Source organism: Cottoperca gobio, chromosome 22 (genome assembly GCF_900634415.1).
Source record: "Cottoperca gobio chromosome 22, fCotGob3.1, whole genome shotgun sequence".
In the NCBI taxonomy this organism is placed as follows: domain Eukaryota; kingdom Metazoa; phylum Chordata; class Actinopteri; order Perciformes; family Bovichtidae; genus Cottoperca; species Cottoperca gobio.
Window position 1 is genome coordinate 2139009 of NC_041376.1, and position 22088 is coordinate 2161096.

Below are 22088 nucleotides of genomic sequence, written 5' to 3' on the forward strand. Positions count from 1 at the left end.
GGAGGAGACTCCTCTGTAACATCCAGCAGGAGGAGACTCCTCTGTAACATCCAGCAGGAGGAGACTCCTCTGTAACATCCAGCAGGAGGAGACTCCTCTGTAACATCCAGCAGGAGACTCCTCTGTAACATCCAGCAGGAGGAGACTCCTCTGTAACATCCAGCAGGAGACTCCTCTGTAACATCCAGCAGCAGGAGACTCCTCTGTAACATCCAGCAGGAGGAGACTCCTCTAACATCCAGCAGGAGGAGACTCCTCTGTAACATCCAGCAGGAGGAGACTCCTCTGTAACATCCAGCAGGAGGAGACTCCTCTGTAACATCCAGCAGGAGGACTCCTCTGTAACATCCAGCAGCAGGAGACTCCTCTGTAACATCCAGCAGGAGGAGACTCCTCTAACATCCAGCAGGAGGAGACTCCTCTGTAACATCCAGCAGGAGGAGACTCCTATGTAACATCCAGCAGGAGACTCCTCTGTAACATCCAGCAGGAGGAGACTCCTCTGTAACATCCAGCAGGAGGAGACTCCTCTGTAACATCCAGCAGGAGACTCCTCTGTAACATCCAGCAGGAGACTCCTCTGTAACATCCAGCAGGAGGAGACTCCTCTGTAACATCCAGCAGGAGGAGACTCCTCTGTAACATCCAGGAGGAGGAGACTCCTCTGTAACATCCAGCAGGAGACTCCTCTGTAACATCCAGCAGGAGACTCCTCTGTAACATCCAGCAGGAGGAGACTCCTCTAACATCCAGCAGGAGGAGACTCCTCTGTAACATCCAGCAGGAGGAGACTCCTCTGTAACATCCAGCAGGAGGAGACTCCTCTGTAACATCCAGCAGGAGACTCCTCTGTAACATCCAGCAGCAGGAGACTCCTCTGTAACATCCAGCAGGAGGAGACTCCTCTAACATCCAGCAGGAGGAGACTCCTCTGTAACATCCAGCAGGAGGAGACTCCTCTGTAACATCCAGCAGGAGACTCCTCTGTAACATCCAGCAGGAGACTCCTCTGTAACATCCAGCAGGAGGAGACTCCTCTGTAACATCCAGCAGGAGGAGACTCCTCTGTAACATCCAGGAGGAGGAGACTCCTCTGTAACATCCAGCAGGAGGAGACTCCTCTGTAACATCCAGCAGGAGGAGACTCCTCTGTAACATCCAGCAGGAGGAGACTCCTCTGTAACATCCAGCAGGAGGAGACTCCTCTGTAACATCCAGCAGGAGGAGACTCCTCTGTAACATCCAGCAGGAGACTCCTCTGTAACATCCAGCAGGAGGAGACTCCTCTGTAACATCCAGCAGGAGGAGACTCCTCTAACATCCAGCAGGAGGAGACTCCTCTGTAACATCCAGCAGGAGGAGACTCCTCTGTAACATCCAGCAGGAGGAGACTCCTCTGTAACATCCAGCAGGAGACTCCTCTGTAACATCCAGCAGGAGGAGACTCCTCTGTAACATCCAGCAGGAGGAGACTCCTCTGTAACATCCAGGAGGAGGAGACTCCTCTGTAACATCCAGCAGGAGGAGACTCCTCTGTAACATCCAGCAGAGGAGACTCCTCTGTAACATCCAGCAGGAGGAGACTCCTCTGTAACATCCAGCAGGAGGAGACTCCTCTGTAACATCCAGCAGGAGGAGACTCCTCTGTAACATCCAGCAGGAGGAGACTCCTCTGGTTCTATAGAAGTCTATGAGAAACTGTTTCTTCTTCTCTCTTGATTTATTACCTCAGTAACATTTTCCTGATGAGTTTATGTCTCAATCTGTAGTTTCAAGTCTTCTTCAACATGATGTTCATTTAGTAACTTCTGGAAACATTTAGAGTAAATAGAGGATAAAGCAGCGTCTGCTTTAGGGCGGGCTACCTGCTATTGACAGGTCGTCACCACGGTGATGTTCTTTCTCAGTGTTTTCACTTCAGGAAAGTTAATTGTAACATCTTGATCGCATAAAAATGTTTTTGGTGCAGACTATTGGTGAACGTGATATTTAACAAATGTAATATTGATGACTTATTAATGATATGATGATGTTGTGTAAATAATCCAGTTATGGTCACAGACTCTCTCTAAACCTAAACTTGTATTTTGTGCAATTTATTTGCCACAAACGAGACAAAACAATGATAAACAAAGTAAAACAACTAATTTAACTGATTGCATTGTTGTTAATATATTTGTCTTTAAATCTTCTGTAGAAGATAATATTGTGAGTTCTTTAGGCCACGATGATCAGGAATTAAAGATGTGATATTGTGACTCAAAACTATTAATACATTTAAATAATTTGTTGGAAAAACAGCAAATCTTCACATTGGAGAAGTTAATATCATGAAATGTATTTAATACAAGCTGTACATGTATAAACTGTTGGATAGTTTCATTTATAACAGAACATTGTGGTTTATAAACTCTTCATGTGTTTTGTGTTCTAAAAGTGTAATATGTAAAGTAACTAAAGCTGTCGGATAAATGAAGTGAACTTCATAACTTAAAGTACAAGTACTTGAGTAAATCTAACTTCCTCACAACCTCCTCTTCTCTTGTTCTGCTTTGCAGCGCAGATATTAGTTATTAGCAGATGTGGTTTTAAATGTTAATGCAGTAAAACTTCATCGTTCCCTGGGAAGATGATGTAATGTGGTAGCAGAGAAGAGAGAAGTAACTTAATAAACTGCATGTTTGGTTCCATCCCTGAGTAGCTCCTAACACAGTTGTCCTCTGCAGACGCGTTGCAGGCCTCAGCTGCAGCCGTATGGCAGTGGTCTCCACGAGCGGCTCACCTCTCCATGAACCCCCAGTCCAGCTTTGGTGGTGGGGAGCATGCCCTACCAAAAACACAAACACAAGGAGCTGTGTGGAGCATACCCCCGCAGCAGTGAACTGTGCAGCGACCACAGCGTGCCCCCGGTTAACAAGCCAGCCAGCACGTTCCCTGTTGTCACTTGTTACCCGCTGTCCTCCTGATACGGCTGACGGGCGGGGCCAATTAAACTCGCACTGTTCCCCACACCGGGTCAGGAGTTTAGTGGGTCATCATCATCGCTGGGATCTTCACTCGGAGTTATCTAATCCTGGTGAAACCGCTCCGACTGGACCGAACCAGAACAGTGTGAATCAAGAGGCTTTCAATGGAAGTGTGCAGCAGCGGTGGAAGAAACACACAAACACACAACTCTCACTTCCTCCACCACAACCTGCTCGGCAGGACAGCTTCATGTCTCCATCATCCTGCCCCAAATAATTACAATTTACAATATTGTCCAGATAATAATTGTGACTAAACAAAACATTTAAAGACGTCACTGTCGACTGTTTATCTATTTTCTGACCAAACGATTCATCTAGAAAAGAATCGACAGATGAATCGATAATAAAACGTGTCAGTGGCTCGTAGGAGACTTTAAATATCGCTGTGTGTTTGTCTGGAAACATAAATCTCAACGTGACGATGTGATTATATAAAGTTTAAATATATACGAGGCATCATCTCCACCATGAAGGTTAAACTCTCAGCAGCTCTGGTGTTGCTGCCCCGTCTGTGACCCTGACCTTTGACCTCCAGCATAATCCTGCACACGGATCAACAACATGTCCCAGAGCTCACTTTCATTAAATAACTGTGTGTGTGTGTGTGTGTGTGTGTCTGAGTCCTGTATGTGTCTGTCTCTGTGCGGTGTGTGTGTGTCTGTGTGTCTGTCTGTACGTGTGTCTGTATGCGTGTGTGTGTGTGTGTGTCTGAGTCCTGTATGTGTCTGTCTCTGTGCGGTGTGTGTGTGTCTGTGTGTCTGTCTGTACGTGTGTCTGTATGCGTGTGTGTGAGTCTCTGTATGTGTGTGTGTGTGAGTCTCTGTATGTATGTGTGTGTGTGTGTGAGTCTCTGTATGTATGTGTGTGTGAGTCTCTGTATGTATGTGTGTGTGTGTGTGTGTGTCTGAGTCCTGTATGTGTCTGTCTCTGTGCGGTGTGTGTGTGTCTGTGTGTCTGTCTGTACGTGTGTCTGTATGCGTGTGTGTGTGAGTCTCTGTATGTATGTGTCTGTGTCTCTGTATGTATGTGTGTGTGAGTCTCTGTATGTATGTGTGTGTGTGTGTGTCTGTCTGTATGTATGGGTGTGTGTGTCTGAGTCCTGTATGTGTCTGTCTCTGTGTGGTGTGTGTGTCTGTATGTGTGTCTGTCTGTACGTGTGTCTGTATGCGTGTGTGTGAGTCTCTGTATGTGTGTGTGTGTCTGTGTCTCTGTATGTGTGTGAGTCTCTGTGTGTGTGTGTGTGTGAGTCTCTATGTGTGTGTGTGTGTGTGTATGTGTCTGAGTCTCTGTATGTGTGTGAGTCTCTGTATGTGTGTGTATGTGTGTGTATGTGTCTGAGTCTCTGTATGTGTGTGTGTGTGTGAGTCTCTGTATGTGTGTGTGTGTATGTGTCTGAGTCTCTGTATGTGTGTGAGTCTCTGTATGTGTGTGTGTGTGTGTATGTGTCTGAGTCTCTGTATGTGTGTGTCTGTGTCTCTGTATGTATGTGTGTGTGAGTCTCTGTATGTGTGTCTGTGTCTGTGTGTGTGTGTGTGCGTGTGTGTCTGTCTCTGTATGTGTGTGTGTGTGTGAGTCTGTATGTGTGTGTGTGTGTCTCTGTATGTGTGTGTGTGTGTCTGTGTCTCTGTATGTGTGTCTGTGTCTCTGTATGTGTGTGTCTGTGTGTCTGTCTCTGTATGTGTGTGTGTGTGTCTCTGTGTGTGTGAGTCTCTGTCTGTGTCTCTGTATGTGTGTGTGTGTGTGTGTCTGTGTCTCTGTATGTGTGTGTCTGTGTCTGTGTCTCTGTATGTGTGTCTCTGTATGTGTGTCTCTGTATGTGTGTGTGTGTGTGTCTGTGTCTCTGTATGTGTGTGTCTGTGTCTGTGTCTCTGTATGTGTGTCTATGTGCCTCTGAAATTCTAACTTAGTACAGTACTTGAGTATTTGTACTTAGTTACTTTATAATTTATAAAGCAATGCAGTACTTTTGTTTTTCTCTTTACTGCCCCTCAGCTGTGATGATGCTGATTGGCTGCTGGCCCTCAGCTGTGAGGATGCTGATTGGCTGCTGGCCCTCAGCTGTGATGATGCTGATTGGCTGCTGGCCCTCCTTTGTCTGAAACCTGAAGCATGAATGTGTTGTGTAGCAGCCCCCCCTCGTGGCTGTTCTAACTCATTACACCTCTTTATTTCACACACAACCAGGATGGAGATGTGACTTGTGATGGACCAGCTTGCACAGATTAAACATCTATTTATAGAGACATTTGACTTTCATACAATACATTTTGTTTTTACTATCGTTTGTTTTATTTACTAATCAAATTATAAAGAAGTGAATATTTTTAGAAAATTGAAAAGCATTATTATAAATAAATCGTCTCTCTGTAGAACAGCAGGCCTACAGGAGGAACTTTGCTCGAGGCCCCCACGCTGTCCACCATTATGCCATTTGGGTCTATGAGCGCTTGGTTCATTGCAGCGTGCAGACCGTATTTTCTTTGTAGCATATTTGTCACAAGCAGGCGGAGCTAAGGAGGCTGAGATGGAGGGATGCTGCTGAAGAGCAGGTGGAGCCCGCGGGATGCACTTTGCTGCTGAAGGAGGATCAGAGGAAGCTGGAAAAGAGATTTGAGATTTTTCGAAGTAAATTTGACTCCGTGGATGTGTTTGAGTTTTTTAATCTTAGCTTTGCTCCCGCTGAGCCGACAGAAGCTCCTCCGTCTGTCTGCAGGTCGCGACCATGTGAAGCTCAATCATCGGGTCGACGGCCGCAGCCTTTCTCCCCCTGAAACCTGATATTATGCAGGAAACAAGGAGCTCTGGACGGATTCAAGGGGAACAAAGCACCGGTTTACAAAACGTTTTACAAACTGGCAGGTCAGTAGGTGTTTGTGTGGTGCGACACTGCATTAAAAACAACCAGACCACGGGATGAAACGGCAGTAAATGTAGTAAATCTGGTTTAATAACACCGCAGCTAAACATCTGTATTATAATCTGTATTTAGATTTGGACCCTGAGTCGTTTTGAATGTGAAAGTGCAGATATGTTCTGCCTTTTGTGCTGCTGCTACAGAAACGTCTAGGCCTCCACTGTTAGTGAGCTGAGAGCTTGTTTACCAGATACATCTCTGGTTTAAATCAAACGTTTACTACTCAATGGTTCATAATATATATATGTTGCAGGACCTGTGTTGCATTCAAATGTCATTTTAGGTTGATTGTGATGTAGACTGAAAAATATTGCTATGAGTAATCAAATTCTCTCAGCCTAGTAACTCCGCCAGAAATAGCCTCTCCTCTGTTAGAGGACTCTGGTGCTTTCTCCTGTGTTGTGTTATGTCAGCTCCCTGAAGGCGAAATGTCTCATCTGGTGTAAAAATCAGTGCATGAATATGTGTTCATGCATGCATCTCTGACCCTCCCCCACAGACTGCATCTCTCAAGCGACTGAATGCTCTGATCCTCTCATTCAAAACTCTTCTCACGATTATATCCTGACATATCATACAATCCCCCCTCCCTCCATTGACCCCTGCCCCCCCTCCCCTGCTCTCTTCTACCTGCAGTATTCGCCAACTATGGTTGACCCCTCGGAGGCTGAGGATCAGAACAAGTGTAAAGGCCCGCAGCTCAACGCACCAGCTGTGGCCACTGAAGACCCTCGACTGCCAGACCAGGCAGATGGCACGACTACAGAGGAGGAAGGGGATGCCGGTTTCGAGACACCGCCCTCCGGCACTTCAGAGTCGAGCCCCTGCCACGTCGCCGCATCCTCGGCAGGGCCAGACGCCGCCTCTCAGGAGGCCCCACCTGAAGCCCTACCTGAGGCCCTACCTGAGGCCGCCTCTCAGGAGGCCCCACCTGAAGCCCCGCCTGAGCAACCACAGACTCAGACTGACAGAGAGCCGTCTCCAAAGCTGCACCTGGACCTGTACAACTTTGACTCACCCGCCGCAGAGGGCAGCCGCTACGTGTTAACAAGCCCTCACTCTCTGGAAGCGTGTGCTCGATGTGGGGTCAAACCTGTGGAGCTCCTGCACCGTCCGCTGGCTGACTTCGCCCGGGAGGCTCCCGGCCGATCCATGCGCGTTGCGACAGGCATGTTTGAAGTCTGCGAGAGAGACAGGCACGCCAAACTGAGGCAGTGCAGGGAGGAGCGGGAGAGGATCGTCAGAGAGGAAAAAAGAAGGATCCTGCAGGCGACGGTCAATACGGGCAGCAGTGCGTCATCGTCCTCCGTGGAGCAGCAGCACAAAGCCTCCGCTGGCTCCACTCAGCCTCCTAAATCTGGGCCGGTGACCTTCAGCTCAGCCCCTGAGTTTGGAGCATCCTCTAGAGCCACAGCATCAGGTCCGACCTCTAAACCAGCTCTTTTAGCTAAAGCCCACAGTACCTCCCCTAAATCTCAGTCCTCAAAAACTGGTTCCAACACCTCGACGCCATCCTCCAAGGGTGGTCTCCATCCTCTGTCCTCTGAAGTAAAAACCACACAGCAGCTCTCCTCCGGCCCTCCACCAGTATTCAGGAAGTCCTCAGGCGTTAAATCTTCTAACACTTTCCCCAGATCAACACCAAAACCCCCCTCCTTCCCCAGAGCCAACTCCACATTAACATCCTCAGTGAGGAAGCCCGCAGTCCAGAGCTCTGGGACGCCTCTGAACGGCGTCACAGGAGCAGTGTTGTCTCAGCACAATGGGCATCTTGGCCTTCCCCCCAAGGTGCAAGGAAAAAGCCAGTCGCTGGAGTCCTTGCAGCGCAGGATGGATCCCGTCTGCTCCTCCACCTCCAACACCACAACTACTACCACATGCACCTCGTCAGAATCAGGTGCTTCCTCCTCTTTCAGCTGGGAGGGGGCACGAGATCACTGGGCTAAAGCCAACAGTCCTCGAGCTCGCACTATGGCCACTTTCAACTCCCTGATGGGTCGCAGCCTCAGCCTCGGCGACCTGAGCCACTCCCTTCAGACGACGCAGAAGGTGGAGCGCATAGTGAGGGAGGTGAGGCGCCGGGGCTTGAAGGCCGTGTCCGAGCGCGACCGCAAGATTGCAGCTTTGATGCTCGCCAGATACCAGGAAGAGGACATCATGAGTCAGACCCGCTACGTGGCTCACCTCCAGTGGGACAGTGAGCGCAGAATGGACGAGCTACGGCGAGAGCAGGAGGACAGGGAGAAGCAGCGTGCGGTGCTTCAGTGCCAGCGGGTGTGGCAGACCCAGGTGTCGATACGTCAGCGAAGACTCAGCCAGCAGGAGCGACAATCAACGGCTGCCAAAATGCGACAGGCCGAGGAGAGCGAGGAGCGGTGGAGGGAGCTCGCGGAGCAGCAGGAGCGCAGCCGTCTGCTGAGGTTACAGCAGGCAGCACGGGAGGAGAAGCACAAGAAAGCTCTGCAAGAACAGAACCTGAAGGCCCTGGACGAGGAGAGGGCGGCCATGCTGGAGCAGGAGAGGCTGCTGCTGAAGGAGAAGCTCACCATGGCCGAGCTGAAGAGGCAGGAGAAGGAGCACCAGAGCCAGGAGGATAGACGAGGTCTGAACAAAGCAGAGAAGAGACGCCACGCCGCTCTGATACAGGAGATCGCCCGCAGAGAGCAGGAGGAGAGGGAGGAGGCGAGGAGGGCCGCAGATGAGAAGCTCAACCGCTCCCTGGAGAACTATGAACACATAGTTGAGCGTCGAGGGCTCGAGCTGAAGGAGAAGGCCAAGCGTGAGGAGAAGCAGATCCAGAAAACACGCAAGGCAGCAGAGAAGCGTGAGAAGCAACAGCAGCAGCTTCTGGAAGCTCGCGTGAAGGAGGCGGAGAAACGAGCCCAGCAGGCAGCGTTAGTGGCCGAGGTGAGGGCCAAAGAGAAAGCTCAGCGGGCCTTCCAGAGCCGGCAGGAGAAGGAGAAGCTCCAGAAGCTCAACAGGCAGCGAGTGGAAGAGGAGGAGAAGCAGAGGCGTCTGGAGCTGCTGCAGTCCATCGAGAGGAAGCTGGAGAAGAGCGAGCAGATCTTCAAGGAGAAGAGGGCGGTGCTGGAGAGCGCTCGCTCCGTGGCCCAGGCCTCGTTTCACGTACGAGACAAAGTGCGGGAGGAGACCAACATGCGTACGTTTGACAAAATGGCCCTGGAAGCTCAACTGAAAGCCGGCCTGAACGACTGATTAATGTTGTTGTAGACTTCTGGTCCTGTGCTCGGCTCCTGCCTTCATCGCTTCACCCTCCTCCCCCTCACAGCCACAGTCTTACTTCTCTTCACCCGTCAGCAACCGTTTTTATTATAAATCCTTTCAAACCAAATCATTTTGTATCGTGGATGTATGGAGACAACCCCCCCCCCCCCCCCCCCCCTTCTATTTGCCTTCTGCTCCGTTTATCTCAGCTACTGGACTGAAAGCTGTGCGCGGATGAAAAGAGTCATTGTTTACCAGGAAGCACAACTCCATGACAACGGCAGAGGCTTTTAAGGAGCGCTCCTGTGAGGGAGAATCAAGTGCAAATGTGTTTCAGCCCCCGAAGCAGAAGGATCTTTTTGTGACAGATATAGCGTGGATATAACGCCGCGGGACACTCGTCTGTACCGGACCGCTGACGATGCAGCGCAGGAGGGCCGTGTGCACGAGCCCCGTGCTGATGAAGCATCAGAGGACGCTGATTCCTGCAGCAGGCCCCTCCCTCCCCCTCTGACTCGCAGTAAACAGTGAAGAGCTCTGAGAGTCGGCCACCTTTAAACTCCCCCCGCAGTCGATCCAACAGCGGCCTGGTGACCCCGTCAACAGGTACCCGTTCTTATTGCTTTCACAAACAATGCCTTCTGTTCTGCCTTTCAGCACTTTAGCAGATAGAGACAGAAGAACTCACTGAACCCGACTAGACAGAGAAAAAAATAAAAATCTACTCATGAGCCGACATGCGAGCCAACATCAGGCTTTAAAGGCCCCCGCCTGCACTAATCCTACAATCTCTCAGATTAACAGAAAAGGGAGAAGCACATGGGGTTTAGCTCTCAGATGTAGACGTTGCCATAGCAATAGAAACGAGGATGGAGCAGCGGAAGGTGAATGACTGAGCAGAGAGAGTGCGTGGGAATGTGAAGGAGCCAGGTCTGTGCACTAACATCTGTCAGGCAGGAAGGTACTGCAGCGTTCCTCCTCCTCTCACTCACACAGAACTCTACCAGGTGAGCTACAAGGCGCCCAGGGTTTAATATGTTATAATGACCCTGGAGAGCGTAGACCTCCACCAAGGCCAGTGCTGCATTCACATGCTCCTCGGCTGCTCCCATTTCCCAAGTTGGGAAGTTGTTCCTTCGACGTCTCTGTGTGTTCGTGAGCTTTAAGTCCTGATATGAAACAACATGGACGCTACACAGACGATGTGTTGCAGTTTATTGCTCAGAGCGTCTAAACAACACGTTCACAGGAATCTTCCCCGTCGGGATCTTATCTTTCCGATTATTCTGACACCGCATAAATGCAGCGCCAGTGACTTATCTCACAATGTTACTGTCACAGTTACTGCAGCACATCTGTGGCCAGGAAGTAGACTGAGCCGACAGCCGGCTCACGGCACTGACTGAGTTTAAAATGCAGCTTTAGATGAGAAGCCGCTGTCCCCACAGATAATCACGAGGTGATGTAAGGGCGGAGGGATGACCAGGCAGATTTGTCGCCGCTTATGGTGGTGATGAAATGAGGTCATATTAAAATGAACTGTAATATTAGGTCAGGAAAAGGTTGTATGAGAATAAGTAACGCAGTGAGAGCTGCAGCAGATATAAACCACACGTGTACATCGTGTAATGTACTTTCATTATATTTATGACTCTGAACACTTATAGAATCATATCATGTGTGCAGAAGATGACATCTTGTACTCGTATAATAATGTTTCATACACACAGAACATGTTCTTTAGTCTTTAGTTACTTTACTTTATAGTATTTCTATGTTCTGCTACTTTATATTTCTAATACATTTATTTGATATCTTTAGTTCTAAGTTACTTTGCTGATACAAAATATGATTAACAACAAATCAATTAAAATGTATAAAGTTAAGACCTTTGATCCCTTGATGAAATTTACAAGCTACTTGGCAGTATATATATATATATATATTTTTTTTTATATTATATATATATATATATAATATATATATATGATAAATCATAATATAAGATATATATAATATATATAAATATATTTATATAATAAATATATATATATAATATAAAATATATATATATATAGAAATAAATGATATATATATAAGTATAATATATATATATGATAGACTATATATATAGTATATTAGTAATATATATAATAAAAATATAATATATATATATATATATATATATATGATATATATATATTTATATATATATAATATTTATATATATTATATATTTTAGTTTATATTAATATATATATATATATATATATATATATATATTATATATATATATTAAATATATATATATATCTAAATAATATCTATCATATATAATATATATAGTATAATAAATAATTTTAAGATATAAACATATAATAATATTAATAAATATATATTATCAATTAAATAAATATAAATATATTTATATTCAAGATATATAATTAATTATTATATTTAGTATATCAAATATATATATAATCATATATATTATAATGAGATATAAATATATCTCTCTCTCTCTCTCCCTCCCTCTCTCTCTCTTCCTCCCTCTCTCTTGCCTTCTCCCTCTCTCTCTCTCTCTGATTCCTCCTCTCTCCTTCCCCCATACCTCTCCCCCCTCTCTCGCTCTCTCTCTCTTTTTCTCTTCTCCCCCTCTCCCCCCTCCTCTTTTACCTCCTTCCCCCTCTCTCTTCCCCCCCTATCGCTCTCTCTCTCTCTGTTTTTTCTCTTCCTCTTCCTCGCCTCCCCCTCTCCTCTCTCTCTCTCTTTCCTCTCCCCTCCTCTCTCTCTCCTCTCCTCTTCCTCGCTTTCATCTTCATCCCTCTCTCTATAAAATATAGGTATTTATTAAAATATAATTTTAATAAATATCTATATAAATATAGGTATTTATTAAAATATATTTTTTATTTTAATATAAGACCCACCTATGCCAGTTGGAACTCTTTGTTCTTTAAGAATATTTAGATTATTTTACAGAACTGTAACTTGTAACGGAGTATTTCTAACATCTATACTTTTCCTTTAGTGAAAGGTCTGAGTACTTCTTCCAACACTGGAAAGAGTTCAGATGCATTGAACTTTAACTTCGCAACCAAACTTTAGATTTCATTCACTGTAGTCTGAACACCTTTCACCATGAAACAGGAAGCATTTTAACGAGACGTGTTGTATCGAATGCACTTCCTGTTCATCTCTTATTGTATTCCTGCAGGTGCTGAGCGAGCGGCGGCGACACACAATCCTCTTTTTCTTCCCACGCTGAATCCAAGTCTCCCCTCTGATGGAAACATCTGGATCTTTTTTATTCCCTGTTGAAGTATTAACAGTGCATCTCTGAACCTGCAGCCTTTCACCTGCATAGACCACACGACATGTACGAGGTTCAAACAGCTTTATTAGCATCAGGCATGTTGTTCAGTGCGTATCATGTCCCCTGACACGTGTGCTTCTTTTCTGCTGTTAACTTATCATTTGTACCATCATCATAAATGCTTGCGTCAGTGATTACATCGAGTTGCTTCGTCGAGGATTCTTCAGATGTAGCAATAATGAAATGGTGAAGGTGGAAATCCCACGTGTGAGTTCAGTGTTTCAGAACACCTGTGTTAAAGTAAAGGACACGACCTGTTCATACAATCAAAACCAGAAGAATAAAACATTTTATAAGATGGGTCTGCATTGTCTGCTCGATACTTTGTATACTGTGAATATATTATAGATATATATTATAGTAGTATTTGTTTTAGAACAGCTGCTCTCACACGTCAAGAGACATTAAGAAGCTGCAGACCTCTGATTGGTCAAAGAGACTCGTCTCTACGTCATGTGACCTCCTGCACAAAGCCGGCGTTTTTAAAATAGCAAACTAAGAACTACAAGAGGAACTGCAGATGTGGCTGAGATGTGACATCACGCGGTCTTCTCACTGAACACACGAGAGGTTTCACTCCTCTGTGGCTCGATGCAGTCAGAAGTCATCACTTTCCACAGACACAGTTCCAGAAACTAAAGTCAGGAAGTAATCGGGAGTGTTTTACAAACATCAAGCCTGGACAGTATCTGAACGGAGGGTTAGGGATCAGGACGTCTACGTCAGTGGAGCGGAGGACCGGCTCCTGTCAGTCCTCACTTTTAGTCGTGGCGTCCTTACGAGCCATGATCTTGTACACACTCTCTCTGAAGCTGCTGTCGGAGGTCAGGCGTCGGGCCGTCTCCCTCAGCTCCTCCATGCTGCTGCCGTCGGAGCTCGCCACGGCGAAGGACTTGGAGTGTTTCACTGCAACGAGAGGAAAACAATTAGGTTGTCATGACGCTAACAGCTGCTCAGTGAATAACAAAGGTTATCTCCAGAACCTCTGCTGTAATATTCATAACAAAGCTTCTTGTATCTTCATCATCGCGAGGATGGAACATCTGACAGTTCAGGATACATTGAAAAGACCACACGACGTGGCGCTCACACTCACACCAGTGGCGTCTGGACGCGGGTCCTCTGGATCCTGCAGCTCTTGATCCTGCGAGCAGCAGCTTTGTGCAGATACACGGCGTTCTTCATTATGGCTGGAAGCTTCGCCTCGATCTCTGCTGCACTGATACAGTCCTCAAAGAATCCTGGGTGAACACACACACACACACACACCACACAACACACACACACACACACCTGTTATATACATATATTGTGACAGATTTAGTAATTTACATTTATTTTATACATTTGTTCAAATAAAATAAACTTTATAAATACATCTGGAGAAATTATAAAATTTTGTGACATTTTATGGACCAACACAAAATAAAAATGAAAATAATAATTAGTCGTAGCCCTGATAATTTCTAGTAAATGAAATTACACAAAATAAAATTTAAACCTAATTTTTCTTTGGACTAAAGAACATAAAACATGTTTTTATCTGCTGAACGTGATCAACAGCTGATACCAACTCTGTCCACAGGAGGGCAGTCACACAGTGTCACATCAGGGTTTGGATCTGTATGTCAACTGTTACAGAGAATTATGAGAGTAAACATGCATTTAAAGGGACAGTTCAGAAGTTTACAGTGAGGCTGTATGAGCTTCTCCACAGGCAGTATCACCTGCAGTACATGCAGTCTGTAGGAACAGACAGGAAGCAGGAGGTAAATGTTCTGCTGTGGACGTGTTTCAAACACATAAAAACATCACTTTAAGTGTTCGCTGTATTTAGAATATTTCCACCTCTTTACCTTGCTGTCAGACAGCCTTTCTGCTGTTATCTGTGATCTCTTCTAACACACCAGGGTCCATTAACAAAAACACTAATTTTACCTCTCAGAGGTGTTATTGTGTGACTTTGGTGAATCTGAACTAACCTTTTAAAACACTAAAGTCCCACAATAACACAAACTAACTAACAGATGGAAGCAGCTGTAGACCAGCAGCTCCTGTGTTCTGAGAGGTTAAATTACTGTTTTTGTTAATGGACCCTGGTGGCTGTGAAGAGATCACAGATAACAGCTTCAGTTCAGAAAGGCTGTCTGACAGCGAACACTTAAAGTGATGTTTTTATGTGTTTAAAACACGTCCACAGCAGAACATTTACCTCCTGCTTCCTGTCTGTTCCTACAGACTGCATGTACTGCAGGTGATACTGACTGTGGAGAAGAAGCTCATACAGCCTCACTGTAAACTTCTGAACTGTCCCTTTAAATGCAGATTTATTTATTGATGTATTTGACTGGGGAGACTGATTCTTTAACTTGAACAGCTCCTGCAGCTCATGTTGGCTCCATCAGATGCATTAATATTCAACATGAAGTTGTCAGTGTGTGCACTCACTCCTCAGCTGAGTCACCCCCCCCTTCATCTTCTCGTCTCCCTCTTTGGTCCGCTCCAGTGACTCCAGACCTTTCTCCAGATCCTGCAGAGCCTCTTCAGCCTGCTTCAGTCTGCTCTCCAGCTCCACCCGAGACTCGATCTCCGCCTGACACGCAGGGAAACACAGCATGTGGGTGAAGCGATCAACGGCTTCTGCATCTGATCGAACAAAACTGAAAATATGCAACAAGCTGCACGGAAATGTTCGACTCGCTGACTTTTAATATTCTTATAACTTAAGAATCTTCTATCATCTTTATAGATGTCTGCCAGTGTGCTATTTTCTATCCTTTTAAATGTTTATGTTTATATTAAATCTTCTTTTCTTGCATAGGTGTAAACATAAAAATAAAATAAGGATTAAATGTTACTTTGTGGGTCTAAACATTTAAAAACCAAATGAATGAACTGAATTATTTTAATTATGACAAAGATAAAAACAGGCTTGATTGAGTATTTTAAGCGACATTTTATTTATAAAAGTCATGATTTAAAACTCACATGTTCATTACGATACATGCTGACGCAGATTAGTTTGTGTTTCATCATCTTCCCTCTTTGGAAACATAAACGTGCAGCTGAATGACGCGGTGACATTTACACGTGGAGTGTTTTGTTGCGGCGTTACCTTGAGCTCCGCCTCGGTCTGCTGCTTGTCCACCGTGAGCTGAGAGAGCGACTGCTGCAGCGCCTGCGCCTGCGACGAGTAATACTCTCGCTCCTGCTGCAGGATCTGAGCACGCTGCTCGTTGTCCCTGAGCCTGGAGCACGCACACACACACACACACACACACACACACACACACACACACACACACACACACACACACACACACACACACACACACACAGTGTGTGATGATGACGGTTGTGTGGAGCTCCTGAGAACAACAGCGTGGTGTGAGCTTCAGAGCTGCACATCGATAGCAGCCGCCTGTAACGTCCCACTTACTGGTGCTGATCGACGCGCTGCCTGTTTGGGATCAATACATGTTTCCACTCGAGGTCACTTCCTGCCGGATGCTTTTAAACTTCATTAACTTTGATTTCTATCACTAATATTATATATTAAAATATTGTCATTTTTCTGTATAAATGTGAAAATTTTAAGGGATTGACTTGAAGAATAATAAATTAATTAGTTGGTATATTAGTATATAAATATATATATTTATAAATATTTATATATCTCTAAATATAAATATTTATATATATAATTAATATATATATTTATTTATATTAGTATATAAATATCTATATAAATAAATACATAAATATATATATTTATATATATAAATATATATATATACATATATAAATATATGTATATATACACAAATAAATATATATATTTATAAATATAGTCTTTGGGCACAAATGGGGCTTTTAATTGAGGTAAGAAGTTATTAAAGTTTTAAACCATGTTGAACATGAAGTCTGTCGTCCATCACTCTCAGATTCTGTGCCACTCACTTGTGCTCAGCCTGCACCTTCTCCTTCAGCAGGTTCTTCATCTGCTCCTCGATGTGTCGCAGGTCCTTCAGCAGGTCCACGTCTCCGGGATCCTCGCGGTCCTCAGACTTCCTGCAGACCGTGCTCTCCGCCGCAGCCTCGGCCTCCTCGTCCTCGTCCTGCTCCTTCAGCCCCAGCAGCTCCAGAGTTCTCTGCTTCTCCTGAGAGAGCTCCTGAGGAGAGACACACACATTCACACACATTCAGCTGCTGACGTCTGGGCCTCAGTATAAATATATTTATATTTGATCATTAATGTAAATTAGATTCTGTCGTGACACACACCTCGATGGACTTCTGCAGCAGGACGGTCAAACTGCTCAGCTCCTCTTTCTCGCTCTCGACACCCTTCAGGGACTGAGCGGTGCCGTCCAGGTCTCTGCCGGACACACACACACACACACACACACAATGAATCACATGCAGCTACAGGATCATCAGTTCACATGCAGAGGGAATATTTTAATTTAGTTTTTACAGTTTGATATGTTCCTGCTCCGCCTTCAGCTCCACCACCACCTCCTCAAACTTCATCTTCTCCTCCTCCAGAACCTGGTTCAGACGCTCCAGCTCCTGCACACACACACACACACACACACACACACACACACACACACACAATCCAAATATTAATAATCTACAATCTTCGCAGCAGTTCATGGTGGAAATGTTTTTTATTTATTCATTAGTGAAGAAAAACACAAAATTCAGGCGGCAGGTGACAATTCTTATTATAAAAATAGATAAATAAATTAAATTAAATTAAATTAATTAATTAAATTAAAATTTAATTAATTAATTACATTTAATACATTTAATAAAATAAATAAATACATTAAATAAATGAGTATTTGAACAGTTTATTTATTTAAAAATACAAATGATACTATTTTTTAATCAAAACTAAAAACCCTGGCGTGATGTGATGACGGAGGAGTAAATAAAACGTCTCACCTCTCTCTGAGCTCTTTGATGACTGAGCTCTTCCGTCTCTTCCATCAGTTTATCTGGAGACAGAAAACATTTCAGGTAAACTGCTCGTTACGCCTTCAGAAGGATCATTCATTCAGAGTTTACCCAGATACTCCTGCTTCTCCTTGGCCAGCTGCAGCCCCTGAGCCTCCAGACTCTCGATCATGGCCTCCCCCAGCTGGGAGTTCTTCCACGTGCTGGTGGACAAACAGAGATTTAACAAAACTCAGAGATGATCCGCAAATGAAAACACAGTGAGCATTTAAATAGATGCTTCCCATCATCTGCAGACAGAAACATCGAAAGCATTATTGGATGGATTGTCCTGCAGAGGTTCACGGCTCCCGGAGGAAAGATCTAGAGACTGTGGGATCCTGATTCTCCTCTGGCTCTGCTTTGTCTTCTAACATCTGAGCACCATGTTTTCACTTTAACATGTTAACCTTTGGACATGTTGCAGTTTCTTTCATCAGGCTCCACCAGCAGCTCCAACACAACCATCTCAGCTCTCGAGCTCAATGTGTTATTATTTATTAAAATATCTCCACACGTCTGCATTCATGCTCCTCAGGAGGATGAAACCCTCACGTCTCCCGTCAAAACAAACTTCTAAATAATTCTACAAGCCGGTGAAACTGCACGACGTGTTTCCTCACACTTTCCCCGACTCCTGCAGCATCTCCATCCACTGGACCTGCTCCACCTCCGACTCAGCAGCCAGCACGATGGTGCCCTGGGGGACGGATACACGATATCATGCATCAGCATCTGCTCAATAAAGGGTGTGTGTAGCCCTCGGGCTGTAAAGCACTCAGTGGATTTCATGTTCAGGCTGCTGACTTAGTAAAAGCTGAAGCTACGCAGTGTGCAGATACATTCTCCATGATGCGGCACAGGCTGCAGGATTATCTGATTTAAGTCATAAAAGTATGATTTAAAAAGTGTGTGTGGTGTGTGTGTGTAGTGTGTGTGTGTGTAGTGTGTGTGTGTAGTGTGTAGTGTGTGTGGTAGTGTGTGTGTGTGTGTGTGTGTGTGTAGTGTGTAGTGTGTGTGTAGTGTGTAGTGTGTGTGGTGCGTGTAGTGTGTGTGTGGTGTGTTTGCATGAGTCTGTTGCACGTCTGCAGCTTCAGACCTTCGTCTGTGTGAGTGAAGCTCTAAACTGATGAAGGACCGGGGGGACCGGGGGCTCAGGCTCTTACAGTAAAGTCTTCCAGGTTCACCACGATGGCGAAGGGCATCCCCATGTTTTCATTGGCCGACACCGCACACCCTCCCAGAGGAATGACTCCCTGGGGCAGACACACACACACACACACACACACACACACACACGTTTATAATGTTGTTTCTGCATAAAGTCACTTCAACACAGAGTGAGTCATCGAAAACCTCCGACATCTGTATGTGCACATCATCATGCTATAACTGGGGGGGGGGGGGGCTCACCTTGGGGTGGATGTTGAAGTACCTGTTGCTCTCGAAGTTCCTCTTCTCGCTCTCGGCGTAGTAAAGCAGGAAGCTGTCTTTGATGATGAAGAATCTTTGCACCGAGGAAGACAAAAGCAGCCGAGATCAAACTGATGCAACGTCTTTACACGTAGTTATTTGATAACGGCGAGCAGCACCGACGCCACGGCTGCACCGACGCCACGGCAGCACCGACGCCACGGCAGCACCGACGCCACGGCTGCACCGACGCCACACGCCACGGCTGCACCGACGCCACGGCTGCACCGACGCCGCAGCTGCACCGACGCCGCGGCTGCACCTCACAGAGGAGGTCCATCATGTATTACTCATGTTCATCTCGTGGGCCCCGACCCCCAGGTTGGGAACCACTGCTTTAGATGTTTGCAGCTTCTCAGGAATGTCAAAATGTGTTAACAGTAATTAAAGGAACTGATTATTACGTGCAAACTGGAGCAGCGACGAGTCGATGAGCAGTAAAATAATTACTTTTAAAACTATTTTTATTAGTAATTTCTGATGCAAATGTCTTTAAATGTCTTTAATGTCTTTAAATGTCTTTTCTCTGTTTTATATCAAATTAAAGTTACAGAACGAGACGTTTAAAGACATCAGGACTTTGAGGAACTGATTATTATTATATTATTATATTATATATATGATTATTATTATATTATTATATTATATATATGATTATTATATATATGATTATTATATTATATATATGATTATTATTATATTATTATATTATATATATGATTATTATATTATATATATGATTATTATATTATATATATGATTATTATTATATTATTATATTATATATATGATTATTATATTATATATATGATTATTATATTATATATATGATTATTATTATATTATTATATTATATATATGATTATTATATTATATATATGATTATTATATTATATATATGATTATTATCCTGTTATTAAGCATTTTTATGGAACTTTGGAATCAACTATATAACAGATATAATAAGATAATAAGTATTTAACGTGCTAGTTAAAGGAATACTCACAGTTTGCCAGAGAAGTTTTTAATCCTGATTTAGTTCCAGTTTCCCATAATGCAACTGAAGAGCGTCTCACATTGACGCTCCTGTCTGAACAGGAAGGTCACAACGAGCCGCACGTGCCTCTGGGTGCAGTGTGTGTGTGTATGTGTGTGTGTGTGTGTGTGTATTGTCATTTTAACTGTTACGTAAACTAAGAGCATCCAGACTCTTCTATAAACCACTAAACAACGTTTCAGCATCACAAACAGTAAATGAAGTCATCATGTGAGATGTTTGTCTAGAAGGAAAAGTTGAGACAGAAGTTTTAACTGCTAATTAAAAAGTGTTGCTCTCAGAACAGGGGGGGGGGGGGGGGGGGTAAGTTTGTTTCTTTCTAATATAATCAGCAACGATTCACTTATTATTATTCACTTCCTGACAACAGCTGGAAGGAAACAATGATATAAAACAAGAATAATCATCTTTATAGGTGTGAACTTCTCAACAATTAAAACTATTTTAAGAAGAATCAACATTTTTGTACAAAACAGATAAAAACTTTCTCCCTCACTTTTCAAAATGTTATAAAAGCAGATTTCCTTTCAGCTCCACCTTTCTGCAGGTGTGACGAGGTTCAAGAAGCAGCACAGGTACACAGAGCTCCACCTGAGCTGCAGACAGGACAGGTGGACCAGCCTCACCTGAGCTGCAGACAGGACAGGTGGACCAGCCTCACCTGAGCTGCAGACAGAGCACGTGGACCAGCCTCACCTGAGCTGCAGACAGAGCACGTGGATCAGCCTCACCTGCGGGACCACTTGGCCGACGGCCGTCCGAAGGGTCTCTTCCACAGCACGCCGTGCAGCTGCACCTTGGTGCTGATGTCCAGCGCTTCAGAGTCCGACTGCTCCATGGACGACCAGGGAGAGAACAGAGAGTTTCTGGACGAAGACGAGAACATCCTCTCTGCTTCCCACTCGCTGGGAGGGGGGGGGGGGGCAACAAGGAAAAAAGAAAAAGAACACAGACAGTCAATAACACCTAACACACACGCGCAGGCAGCGCTTCAATACAAAGCAGGGAAGTGGCAAAGAAATCCCAATAACTCAGCAGGGTGGAATGATGCAGCTGCAGGCAGACTGAGCGCACACAGAGGAAGAGGAGGAGAGGAAGAGGAGGGGTGCTGGGAGGCGATGGGGGAGGGAAGCTTTAGGAATGAGTTGCTAAATCAGTCGATACATTCCAGCCAGTAAAAGCTGTTCTTCAGATTACTGTACTGTTGGCAGGTACGGACTCTCGGCTCCATCCAGCCGCCGCTCCAGCAGTGAATTAGAGGAACATCTGGGGCAGAGGCTGCACGACAGACAGGGGGACCGGGGGGGTGATACGCAGCTCAGCGTCGTGAGCATCAGATTAATTTACACAACATGTGTCAGAGTGGATGGACAGCAGATTATAAAGATATTGACAGCTCAGCCTCCACAGAAGAGCATGAGCCTGCACACGAGGAAAACATCCTGTCGGGCAGGAAGCCTCTTAAAACATCTACAGGAAGAGAAGCGTCCAACACATGACGAGTTCACAGAGAGGCAGGGTACTCACCTTGATACACACACACACACACACACACACACACACACACACACACACACACACACACACACACACACACACTTCAACATGCTTCAGTTACTAAATATAAGAAAACATCTTCACCAGTTTAAAAAACTTTTATTTAGTCAGAAAACATTTTGCTTTACACAATCGAAAGTATGGAAATAAGGCCGACTCATCCTGGAATGACAGAAACACACACCTTCCCTCTGAAACTATTACACACACGAACGTGACCCAGAAGCCCCCGCGCAGCCCCAACATGTGCCATGAACATGACAGATCAGTGGTTCTGTATTGCTGTTTAAGATCCGACACTTGAACCAAACTGAACTTTCATATTCATTCAACAAAAACTTCTTTAACGAACATGAAGCAAACACGACGCACGAATCTATAAAAAATAACTTCTCATGAGCTGAAGGAGCGCTGCTGCTGCTGCACAGCTGATCAGCTGCTGCTGCTGCTGCA

The 22088-nt window shown here is 44.9% G+C and overlaps 2 protein-coding genes across 2 annotated transcripts; one reads left to right on the plus strand and one right to left on the minus strand.

Annotated features, from left to right (window-relative positions):
- Positions 1-4899: 4899 nt before the first annotated feature.
- On the plus strand, positions 4900-12816 carry ccdc177 (coiled-coil domain containing 177). Its single transcript, XM_029460449.1, has 3 exons — positions 4900-5888; positions 6580-9774; positions 12386-12816. Exon 2 carries the CDS (start codon positions 6592-6594, stop codon positions 9157-9159), a length of 2568 nt encoding a protein of 855 aa, XP_029316309.1. The 5' UTR covers positions 4900-5888; positions 6580-6591; the 3' UTR covers positions 9160-9774; positions 12386-12816.
- Positions 12549-20977, minus strand: plekhd1 (pleckstrin homology domain containing, family D (with coiled-coil domains) member 1). Its single transcript, XM_029460450.1, is given in 14 exon segments — positions 12549-13450; positions 13641-13662; positions 13664-13785; positions 14993-15137; positions 15660-15792; positions 16505-16716; positions 16829-16922; positions 17022-17116; positions 17498-17550; positions 17621-17712; positions 18172-18248; positions 18715-18804; positions 18962-19055; positions 20810-20977. Coding segments are annotated over 14 exon segments (1542 nt in total). The 5' UTR covers positions 20965-20977; the 3' UTR covers positions 12549-13292.
- Positions 20978-22088: the final 1111 nt, after the last annotated feature.

Coding starts and splice junctions, on each gene's coding strand:
- ccdc177 (XM_029460449.1), top strand. CDS start 6,592: ATGGTTGACCCCTCGGAGGCTGAGGATCAGAACAAGTGTAAAGGCCCG.